The sequence below is a fragment of the Ictidomys tridecemlineatus genome, chromosome 2, assembly GCF_052094955.1.
Source record: "Ictidomys tridecemlineatus isolate mIctTri1 chromosome 2, mIctTri1.hap1, whole genome shotgun sequence".
Lineage (NCBI taxonomy): Eukaryota > Metazoa > Chordata > Mammalia > Rodentia > Sciuridae > Ictidomys > Ictidomys tridecemlineatus.
Genome location: NC_135478.1, coordinates 30,173,514 through 30,186,166, shown reverse-complemented (window position 1 = coordinate 30,186,166; position 12,653 = coordinate 30,173,514). Strand labels below are relative to the sequence as shown.

The following is a 12,653-nucleotide window of genomic DNA, read 5'->3' as shown; positions in this document are numbered from 1 at the left end:
TGCAGGATGTATTTATTTCAGGTTGTTACAAGAACATATGCATATTGAAGAGAAATAACGTACATGAAAATGTAATTAATTTTCTACTTGATACATCAGCCTATGCTGGTCGGAGGTAACAGGCCTGCCAGAGCTAAGGTGACAGAGCTAAGGTGAATTATTTCTCACCAGAGATCTGAGCTATGGCAACAAAACAGCTATTGATTTCATACTGATAAACGCTAGCCTACCTCCACCGACATCTGACTATAGGGCAAATCACAGTGCTTTACTCCTGAGAATTAGCAAAATATCTCCAACCAATAGATGTGCTGAATAAAATATTTGTAATCAGACTAAGAATAGCTTCAGTGGAGCTGTCTTTAAGTACCTCAGGGCAAAGTACAGCCCAAAGTCAATCTCAAATGGATAGGGACAGATAAAACGTCTGTAAAACTGAAGTCTAAACATCTGAAAAGATCCAAGAAGGCCAGAACCCTGGAAGAGGAACAGAAAGAGAGAGGGGGATGCTTCTGACATGCTGAGTAGTTTCAAGGCAAGGAAAACCCTGGAAGGCTGGAATTCAGAAGTAACCACCGCATTTAGAAACCAACGGCGGCTGTTCCCGTCACTGGCAAAAGAGAAGGCAGTCGTTCTGAGACTCGACCTCCCTGTAGGTTTCATAAATCTACAGAAGGCACAAAAATCTCAGCGGGTGCTCATTTCTATCAAGATAAAACAGAAAGTGCCTACATGAAAGACAGCATTGAGCTGAAGTTTTACTTTCTGGTTCCTGCAAGGATTTCTTTCTTTTTCCCCTATGACCTTGGATTTCTCAATGAACTGCTGCTCTCTCCTCAACATGCACTGTGCCCTGGACATGTGGACTCCTTCCAGGGCTTGACTATTTTGATATTCAAATTAGCTGGTAGGGAGAGTGGAGTTGATACATGTGGCATGTTAAGGAAGAATGAAATGAAATAGAATCCAGGGGATCTCTTCAAAAACACACTGCAGGTTCAACTCCTAAAGAGACAGAATTAAGAATCCAGGTGGATGGACTTAGCCTTATGCTTATCAGGAGAGCCCATGGTACCCCTGTGTGCTGTCGAGAAGACTGGAGGTAACATCCCAGCCCAACTCAGTGAGGCACCAGGGTACAGAGTGTAAGGAGGGACAACCCTTAGCCACGCACCCCCCAACATCTCAATTGCCCCCTCCAGCAAGGACCCTGACAAAGACAAACTGGTCCCATTGGTCACTGGCATGGGAGGTGAGTTTCTCTGTACTTTCACCTTTCCCTGTCGGTCAGTGATCACTACTTTATGTGGATTCCTAAAATGATTTGAATTACTCAGGAACTTTGCAAATCTAATATTTCAGCATGCCTAAGGAATTCATATCAAAGAACTAATCAAGTCATAATTTTATGACTTCAATTACTTTTCTCCAGAATTTCCTTTCTCTTTGCCATTTAGCACCTGGGAGGCTATTTTTGGATATATTGATAGCACAGGGGGGACTCTGTTAGATCTTGCAGATCTCTACCAATAGCTGGATCCAAATTCAAACCTGAACAATGCAAAAATGGTGCAAGACAGAGATAGAGTCACCTGGGGAAGCATGAAAACTGAGGGGCACTGGGACACCTAATAAGACAGTAGAGGAACACAATCTCTGGGCCACGGACCACACACCTAAAACACACAAAGAAAGAAAGAAACAAACAAACAAAAAAACCACAAAGATCTAGCAAAAATCTTCCATAGGATTGAAGACTGTTTAGTAAAAACATTCTTTAATTTTTTTTTAACAAGAGAATAGATTGAATTGTTATAATAAGAGTAAAGGTGGTTATTAAATTATAAATTAAAGTAATGCAAATGCCATGCCCCAGTCTCTTCAGGCAGATCAGGGAAGGCATGAGCTACAAAGTGGAGTCTGGAGGGAGGGAGTGAAAATATATATTCAAGGCCACAGTAGGCTCACAGGGTTGGAATTTTTCTGGGGAATTCACATCCAGCTCTTGGATTTTCTGGCGCCAACCTCTACCGGCTTGTTATCCATGGCATACATTTTGCCTCTTGGGAAAAACAAAACAAAACAAAAACAAAAGCCGAACAACCTCACTGAATCCCTGAGTTCTGGTTTCACAATGACATAAGAATTCCATTTCTTGCGACTCTCCATTCCCCAGTCACACTTGTGTTACAGGTCTTTCCCAGGTGTGATGTTTAGTCTAGGCTTTCAACATGATTTCTTCTCCCTTTCCAGGGCAATTATGCCACAAAGGAAATGCTAGCAAATTTTAAAACAAAATGAAAAAAGGGCAAAAATAAAAGTACTGAACAGACAGCCAGGCCCCATTTCATCAGTTTTCCCAGGCTTGGAACTGGCGACCCAAACATTGAAAGGCCGGTGCTTTTCTGATCCACTAAGTTTTCTCAGACTGAAATATCCAGGCTGGAACCTGGAGAGGGAAGCCCTCTTCTGCAGTAATCCCAAATAACCAGGTATGTTCCCCAGTTGTCCCCATTATTATTCTTCTCTTGCTACAGAAACAACATGGTATGAAGAAGGGTTGTGGGTGGCTGAGTCAGGGATCTGAACAGATGACACTTCCCAGGGGACTCCTCTCAGGTGCCTCCCACCACTCAACTCCTGCTCTGCACCTTAGTGCTGATGCAAACAGTGGCGGTTAGACAGGACGGGAGGAAAACATGGGGGTGGCTGGACTTCCTTGCACTTTGGGTCACTTTGGGCACAATGTGTTGTTTTGCATTAATCAAGTAACTTTTGTTCTTAGAATAAAATAACAGATTCAGAAAAGCCCAGCTGGAAATTATATAGAGATTTCAGATTTTGCCCACCTCAAGTTGTTGATAAGAGACCTAGTATTCTCACAGAAGCTGAAGAAGCTAAACTTCCTTCCAGGGACCTGGGGAGGAAGCAGTGTCAGAAGGACAAAGGAATCCACTGGAATCACACAGAAATAGAAAAAGGAGAAAATAAGAATCTTCTAGATAAGACTGTACTTAAGCTGTACTATCCATTTCTACCCACGTCTTATAGGTGGCTTGTTCTCCTCCTATTAATAGTAGCTAATATTTTTTATATCCATGATGTCCCAGATTCATTTAGTCTTTGCAACTACTCACTCATCAGTGACTATTATGTAGTTTCTGGGCAGCCTTATGGGCCCAGCTGTTCATTGCTACCTATATCTTTCAGGTGACTGCAGCATGTTTCCTTAAAGGTATAGTCTATTTCCCATGGATCTGGGTTCAGAGATGAGACTTACTTTGTCTGACAATAAGGCATAGGTGACAATGTGCCAGTACTGAGGCTAGGACTCAAGAAGCCCAGTATGTTACCATATTGTAGATCACCTACATGGCTGCCATGAGAACATACCAAGACTACATGCCAGAGGCTGATAGACACCTGAGGTGGAGGAGAGCCACTGCAGTTGTCCCGGCTGGGCCACTCCTACATCAGCAATTAGCCCGCCAGTCCCTGGACATATAAGGCACTGTCCAGTCAAGGACAGCAGAACTGCCTAGCTATCCTGAGACTTACAGGTGATAATATATAGTTTTTAGTTCTAAGCTACTAGGTTTTGGCATAATTTATTAGGTATGAGGATTGATACACTCATTTTTACAAATTAGGAAACTGAGGCACAGAGGAGTTAATCGACTTATCCAATGTCACTCAAATGGGAAGTGACGGGATGGTTACTAAATCCAGCCAGTCCAGCTCAAAGCCAATGCATGTATCTACAACCTGACCTTGGACTTCAGTGAAGTGTAAGATTAGAGACAGGAGACTGTGGCAACATAAAATTGTATGTGTGTGTATGTGTGTGTGTGTGCACGCACGTGCATGCAATGTTGTTACCAAATATCTTCCTTTCACCTTGAAAATGAAAATAAGAACCCATTATATTAGCCAATTAAAGCCATTTTACAAGAAAATGTGAGTAGAAAACATAGCTGAGAACAGTAGCGGTCATCTAAGTTCTAAGACACAGGATACTCATAGAGAAAATGCAAAGATAGCACTTCAAATTCAAGATTCTTGACTCAAAGAATACATAACATACTATATTTATAAATTTTATAAATTATATAAAATTTATAAATTTTTTTCAAAAGGTGATGTACAAAATTGGATGGCTAGGGTTTCAAAACTAGGCCCATCAGAATTCCCTTTGGAATGCAATATTATATTATACTTAGGCATATTAATCACAAGAGTGTAGGATACAATTACAACAAGGGTCCTCAAACAAATGAGTTCTCTTAAATAATGCATACCCAGAAAAATGTATGTCTAATAATAAGAATAATGTTTTACCTCTGCAGATGTGAAAAGGGTTAATCTTGGCAACCCAAACAGCCCCTTTTCTTTAATATCAGGACAATATTTGTATCTAGCTAAATTCATTGCATACATATTGGACACTGAACCACCTGCAAAAACAAAATTTAAATGTCATACTTATGGCATGGAGTTATACTACTTAAAGTACTGAATACAGTGGAAAGCAGGGATGTTCATGACTGTTCTAGGCTAAAGATGTCAATGTAAAAGGCACCCAAGTACCACCCTCCTCCCGTCACTCTGAATATTCCTTAATCACCAACTCCAGAACTTTTCAATGTCAGCTGAGACAGAAGTTTGGTCTATTTTCTCATTTCAGTGGTTTTCCACACTTAAAAACTTTCAGTGTTTGAGCTTAGTACCCAAGTCTCCATAATTTTCTTTCTTTCTTTCTTTTTTTTTTGTATCAGGAATTGAACCCAGGTGCACTTAGCCACTAAGTCACATCCCCAGTCCTTTTTTTATTTTTTCTTTTGAGACAGGATCTCTCTAAGTTGCTTAGGACTTTACTAAATTGCTGAGGCTGGCCTTGAACTTGTAATCCTCCTGCCTCATCCTCCCAAGTAGCTGGGATTGCAGATGAGCACCAGCAAGTCTGGCCCAAGTCTTCACATAATTAGTAATATTCTTTCTGTATGTTCCCTGATCAAGAAAATTGAAATAAAAATATGTGCTCATCTCTGGGTCAAAAAATAATTGTAGGATAAAGAAATGAACTTTAGGAAATTTCTCTAGTAAAATTGGTTTTAAAATTTGGAGGACTTATCATTGCCTTTCCAAATTCCCAACAGCAGACAAATTCATTCGTGTTAGACATAAATCCTAAATTGTAGACATTTTATTTGTTAAGTATGTATGTCATTTATTTAGCATTTATGCAAAATATCATCACTCTGGAGAAAGGCATAAGCTATTTGCTTACCAAGTAGCATCATTAATACCCAATTTTCTGTAATATGTAAATCTGCAAGGAGTTTTTTTTTATCAAATGAATACAATTTTAGATGCTCATAGTGGAAGGGTGACGGCAATAACTAATTGTACTCACCTGGGTTAAATATTCCATCCCCTTCTTTCCAGCCAATAAATTCAATCATTTTCTTCAGAACCGCTTCTTCCACTAACAGAAACACTGGGGACACCTCATACGTATAACTAGATAGATATAAAAAACACTTCACTTCTATGACTAGAGTCAAAACATCCCTTGGGTGTCCCAAGAAATGCACAGAGTTTTATTAAACCAAGGGGCTTCTGAGATGTAGGTCGTCTTTGGAAATTCATCCATTGGAAATAAAGAATTGCTCCCTCCGTGATAGCATTGGGCATGGTTAGATAATGCTAGGAGCCAGTGGTGTAGGAGACAGGCAAGCTATTTCAGCAGCCCTAGTTGAGAAGACACCATCAATTCCATGAGGAGAGAACAAGGCAGGATATTGAGATTCTTGGTATTAGCCATAGGCAGTGGTGTGTCAGTATTTGGATACTTTGGATATGCTGCACTGGATGCTGATGTTGGTTACAGAAAAGCCATTGTCTTGGAAACCAGGTTTTATTAGATTACTACTAGGAGCATGCTAACAGTCAGGTCTAGATGTTTTACATGGAGTCACACCTAACTGTGGCTTCCTCCACCACACTCCCTGCATCGATACAGATGGGAAGTATTCTGGGGGACAGCTCTCACTGTGTGATGATCCTACTGGAAACTCTATCCAGATTCTTCCTCTGTGAAGCATTTGTGGCTCTAGTGTGGAATGCTGTTGTCAGAAAGCTTTGCAACATCAGCCCTGACTGGGAAAGCCTCGTCTGCAGGGAGCCGCCTCCTCCAGATCACATCCCTTCTTGTGGCAGTCCATACATTATGACTGGTCACTCCAGAGATCTCAGAGTGAGATCTAGAGATCTACTCCAGAGATCATCATTGAGGCTGCCCGGCAGCTTAGCTTCTATCCCTACACTCCTGCCTCCTATCCCCCCACTTTCCCAGCCACTCAAGTTCAGGACAAGGTTACTCCCTAATGAGCATCCACTAAAGAGGGACTTCCCAGGGAACCCAGATGACATCCGTGATTGCACCTTGTTTTGTAATGTTTGAGTCTCTTTTCTCCTCCAGATAACTTGAGGATGACTAAACATCTCTAATCTCCTACTCAATTAGGTGATTACGTTAAATTGTATCTGAATAAATGTGTTCTCTAAATATGTAGGCTAAGTAGATTCATTTAGATTTATAGTCACAGAATTTGATGCAATTATTTTAACATCTGGAAGGGAAAGCTTTGGAATGGAGGCAAAAACATTAAATATCTACTCGGTATCACCTACCTACGTGCCAAGAACTCTACAAATACTACACCATTTAAAAAACAAGATAGGCTCTGTTTTCAACCACACTTTGAAAACAGTTTACACACATACTAGAGGTGCGAAAAACACGTATACATTCAGGTGTACCTAAAATATTAATAGAATAATCATTCTTTTTTTTGTAACAAAGAGTTAGTATTACACGTACTATTGAAAACTAGCTCAACTGTACATCTGAGAAAGGGGCTTGCAGGTGGACAGGATGATAGAGAACACACTCAAGGATGAGCCACATTTTGAATGGATGGTTCAGTTTGGCAGCAGTTTAACACTTATCAAAATTTCTCAATTTTTCAGATTAAATACCTAGAACAGCCAAGGGTTCAAAAAGTCATGTAATCTTTGTTATTTATTTATTGATTTATTTATTTATTTTTGGTACTAGGGATTGAACTCGGGTGCACTTGACCACTGAACCACCTCCCTTGACTATATTTTGTATTTTACTTAGAGACAGGGTCTCACTGAGTTGCTTAGCACCTTGCTTTTATGGAGGCTGGTTTTGAACTAGCAATTCTCCTGCCTCAGCCTCCTGATCCACTGGGATTACAGGTTATGTGCCACCATGCACAGCCACAGAGTTATGTAATCTTATTGTCTTTTCCAACTTATGTATTACCTCCTCTTCTGCATGTGGTAGCTGTTTTTTCTCTCATTACTGCGCCAAATATCTCTGAGGCCACCCATGGCATCCATGTGGTAATTGGATGGACACTGTTTTTGTCTTAGCTAACTGCCCAATAACATATGACCCTAAACAAACTCTCCTCCTGGCTTCCATACCAATCCCCTTGATTTTCTCCGGGTCTCTCTCTATTGTGGGCTGGTCTGACTCCTCCTACTCATTAATTGTTAGATGCCCTCAAGGCCCAGTCGAGAAGAAAACAGCCCCCTTCTCTCCTTATTCTATGCTCTTTCCTCATGATAGTGATTCTCCCTCCTGGCTGCTCACTAAAATCACATGCAATATATCCCTAGATGAGGCACACACAGGGAAATTCATATTTAATTGGTCTGTAGGATCCAGGCACCAATTCTGTTTTTAACGGTTCCCAGGTTGACTCTAGTGGGCAGTGGGGAGTGAGAATCACTGGTTTTGGCAATCTCGTGCATATTCCAATTACAGTCATTTCACCAACAACTTTTTAATTCCTATAGATACCAGAATTTCTGGCTCATGTATGTCTCAGATTACTTGGTCTTTCTTGTTGGATATCTCAAACTCAAATGTCCACAATTGAACATTAAATTCTTGATCTGGGCTTTTCCAGTGAATACTTGAAAACTGGTCCCCTCTCCCAAGGCCTCCCAAATTGATGAGTGACATGACCGTGAACCAACTATGAAAGCCTGAAACCTAGGTATTATCTTAGAAACTTCCCCCTTGTCCTCATTTCCAACATCCAACATATTATCCAGTCCTTCATGTTTTATCTTCCAAACATATTTTTTTTTCCCTCTCTATTCCTTCTGCTTCCACCTAAATCCAAACTGCTAAGGTCTCTCATCTGACTAAGGAGATGCCTTCCTGACGGATCTCCTCCAATGCGCTCTCTAAATTTCTAGCAATCTTTTTAATAGCAAATGTCACCCAGTGATTTAGAAACCTTTAAGAACTTTCCAATGTACTTAGAATAACTCATGAACATACTCCACAAGGCTCTGCATGTCTGGCTTCTCTCTCTCTCCCCCATATTATCCTCCTCTACACTCCCTGTTGCTCTGTCAGCTACACCCACATTGACCTTTCCATTCATAGAGTATATCATGCTGCCCCCACCACAGGGCCTTTGTATGTGCAATTCCTTGTACTGGAAACCGGTTCCTCCCATTCCACCCAGTTAACTGTTACTCGTCCTTCAGCTCTTAGCTGTCACTTTTTCAGAGAAAAATTTCCTGAGTTCACAACTAGAAAAAACTTCCCCAGTTACACTTATGGCACTGTGTACCTCTCCTGCACTTAAGAGACTGAATTTTACATTAATGCCAATTTTTACTAGTATGGCTCTTTCTCTCACCAGATTTTATGCTTCATGAGGACACAATCGAGGTTTATTTTCATTCAAAGTCTCTCTGTCACTGAGCACACATGCAGGAATGAATGAAAATTTGCTTAGTCCATGTTCTCCTCTGTTCAATGAAGGTAACATGGAGGTTACCTGCCTGACCCTTCTTATGGTACCACTGTTCAAATAGCTGCTTGAACACTGGTGTCATAAGACTATCCCATGATTTATGATAAAAGAAACCATTAAACAGAAATTCACGAAATAAAATTGCCTCTATTTAAGAAAACATCTCTTATCCTTGTTAGGTGAGAAATTCCAGGAACATGGCACTTACATGCTGGGGTTTAATGCTTCTGTCATAAATCGGGCTGCCAAGGAGTAATAATCAAGTCCAGCATACAACTGGTTGAAAAATCTTGGGTGGTCTATAAATTTAAAACAAAGTATTCACTATACAGTAATCAAAAGTATCAGTACAATAATAACATGAATACATCAGACAATGAAAGTGACAAGACACAAAGGAATATGCATAGCATGATCCCATTTATAAGACACTCGAAATCAGCCAAAATCAGCAAATCCACCTATGGAGAGAGACTTTAGAACTCTGGGTATGCTGGGGAAGGAACTGTTGACTGGGAGAGGGATTGAGGAGCCTCTGGGTGCTAGAAATGTCCCCAATCCTGACTTGGGTGGTGGTTTCATTCATGTGTGCAAATTTATTGAGCTGAACATGAAAGATTTACACACTTTATCAAATAGGAATTACACTTCAGTCTTAAAAAACATCCAAAAGAAAATTTTATAGGAAAGCGATATTGAAGACCTTTCTCATCACCCTCTCTATTGCCTGATATTTCTAAGTAAAACTTGAGCCTTCTCTTAAGAGCTCTGATGACATCCTGCTCTTTACCATCCACATCCAACTCGAACCCTTGAGAAATGGATCTGAACACTGTTGGCCCAAGTACCACGGCCTGCTGCCTTTATCTCCTGAAAGTAGTAGGGTTGACTTCCCTCACTTCAAATGCATTTCACTCATCAATAGGGTTCACCTCAGGCTACAGGCTGCCAGGGGCCTTTGCATTTTCCAGATTGGATGGTATGGTTGGTATTATGTAGATGGAGATGTGACTCATCGTGCAGCGTACTTACACTTTATGATTCAACTGACTTCAAACACAGCCTCCTTTAAGATTCAACATCTAGTTCTAATTTTCCACCTCTTTTTTTTTTTTCTCATATGAAAGGTCCCAAAAGGTTCTTAGCTTAACACAGTGCAGATATTCACACCAAACACCAGGCTAACTGGCTTGACATTCTCAGTCATAGGAAGCTCAGCAGGACAAGGAACAAAGAGATAGGAGGTCTAGTTCTAATTTTAGGATTCAGGAACCATTTTAGTTAGTGACCCCTCATTACAATTTACAGAATTTAACTTGAATGCTCTTCTTTCTTCTTTCAACTAAGAATTCAATAAAGAAAAAAATAAATCTCAAAAGAAAATGTCTTTTCAATTAAAACATGGAAAACTTCCTCTGATCTGGCAAAGGAAACCAGACATTGCTACAAGTAATTTTAATAAGATTTTTTTTTTAGTTCTGTGTTAATTTATGATTGATTTCCATGGTAACATTATGGAAAATATCCAGTAAACTAAAAAATCTACTGCATTAAATGTCATTCTACACTTCTGACATGCACTATAATAATAAGATATGTATCTCTGCTTTTGAAATGCTAACTGAATTTTTGATACATACACCAGACTTTCCCAAGGGAATATAAACCAATTATATTTAGCCAGGATTTTATTATGTTCTTTCCACTAAATTTAGTCCAGTGTCAGAATTCACAAAGCATAATATGCCTATACGGTTTTCAGCACTGGATTACCTTCACAATCACACAGAGAAATGCATACTTTGGAAAGTTTTTCTCCCACTTTTGAAATTTGCTCATTGGGTGTATAAGTCATTAACAGTCAAGTTGGAAGAGTGCTTCCATGTAGGACTGATGTCAAGCCACTGCATGTACAACAGATCACAGTGGCTGTGGCATTAGTGTGAAGCAATCACAGCAAAACTTGCCACACTTTCATTTTGCTTATATCTGCCTGAAGGTTTTCATTTTTTTGATCTTGCCAGATATGATAAAAATAATTTAGCGATTATCAACTGCCAAGAGTTAATCAGTGTCTTCCAGATAAATCTCTTCCTGTTTATATTACAGATATGCTCTTGAACATATTTTTTTGCATATTCTAGAAAAGCCATAAAGACTTAAAATCCCTTGGCAAATTCATAGAATCAAAATATCATTTGCCAGTTTGGACCAACTCAAGAAATGATAAGTAACAGTGATAAAAATATATGGTCTTGTTTATAGATGGAGGATGGAGACTGGCAAGGAACAGATAATATTTACATTAAACACCAACACCAAAATTTTTACTATTATCTTTGAACTTGACAACAAATCTGGATTAGGAATTAAATGAACCACTGTAAAAACATCATAACCTCTATTTTTTTTTAAATCTAGGTTTCTCACTCCATAAACATTATCAGAATTGCTCTTTTAAGGGGTAACTAAATGCTTTAAAAATCTAAGAACTTGTCAGAAGCATAGTCGAAGGAAGTAAACTGAGGTTCTTACTTGTTTTGACGCTGAAGCGTATGACATCCTGGCAGAGTTTCAACAGCCGGTCATGTGATTCACCTGTGTCTCTCACCTCCAAATCAAGAAGCTTTTTCAGTTGTTCAGGAGGCTGCCACTCACACACCTGGAGATTCAGCAACAGAATGTAATTAACTGAGCATGGCAGAAGCCCAAGATCAGGAAGATGTTAGAAGCACCAACTTGACCCTTACAAAGCTCCCAGATAATTGGGAGATGTAGAGATTTGAGCATGTCACCCTACTTCAGCACAAAAGAGCTATGAGAATAATGCAGATACTGTTGGAACAGAAGAGAGGTCTCAGATCTTCAAAGATTTCCTGGAGGAACCTATATCCAAGTTGTGACACAAAATAAAAAAGAATTGACTCAAGCAAAAGTTACCTGCCCATTTCCCAATCTCTATCAGTGTCTCCCTTTCTCTTATTGTGTCCGCAGCATTTATAATGTTTCAAATACTGTGTTACTCACTTATTATGACCTACATAATCTTCATGAGAGTGGAGAACTTGGTCTATTCATTCACTGATTCCAAGCAAGTAACATAGAGCCTCCGAAAGAATAGGTGCTCAATACAGGGGTACTGAATAACTAGATGAATAAGTAGAGAGATAAAGCTAAAACATGGCAGGCTTTATGAGAACTACTACTGAGCTTGACTTGGCTGAGAAACTCATTAAAATGTTCAAGATAGGTGAAGTAAATGGTCATATGTGTTTTAGACAATAACTTTACTTGCTAAGTAGAAATTCCAAATGAATTAGAAAAAGGAGGTAACTATAACAGATCAGGCAAGAGAAGATGGTTGTTTGGATAAAGGTAGGTGCTTTAGAAAAGAAGTATATGGTTTCTAGAGGTATTTCGAATGCAGAATCAATAGAACTTGGAAGTGAGTAAGATGGTTAGGATGAAAATGAGGGACAAGTCAAAGAGAATGATGAGGTTTCTGTCTTAGACACAAGATCTTATGGTGGCAACGAGATAGCTGGAGAAGGGTCTGTTTGGAAGTAGGGTGAGGATGATGTCTTAGACTTAGTCTAAGTCACCCTTAGAACATCCAAAAGGGGTGTAGCACTCAGTCTGATGCTCTTGTTAAAGATCAGGGTCAGAGATGGATGTCACAGTCCAGAGAGAATCTACAGAGAAGAGGAGAAGGCACAGGAACACTTAAGGGATGGGCACAGGAGCTCACCTTGCAGATGGAGGTCAGGCCAGGAAGGGAGACTA

At 39.8% G+C, this 12,653-nt stretch overlaps 1 protein-coding gene across 13 annotated transcripts in view; it reads right to left on the bottom strand.

Annotated features, from left to right (window-relative positions):
* Gadl1 (glutamate decarboxylase like 1) overlaps positions 1–12,653 on the bottom strand; it is a 494,905-nt gene that overhangs the window by 116,912 nt on the left and 365,340 nt on the right. For all 13 annotated transcript variants that reach the window (XM_078038250.1, XM_078038249.1, XM_078038239.1 and 10 more), the window contains 4 exons: positions 11,406–11,532; positions 9,079–9,169; positions 5,414–5,520; positions 4,339–4,454 (listed from right to left, as the gene is read on the bottom strand). In XM_078038250.1, coding sequence (XP_077894376.1) covers positions 4,339–4,454; positions 5,414–5,520; positions 9,079–9,169; positions 11,406–11,532 — 441 coding nt within the window. The remainder of the gene's footprint in view (positions 1–4,338; positions 4,455–5,413; positions 5,521–9,078; positions 9,170–11,405; positions 11,533–12,653) is intronic.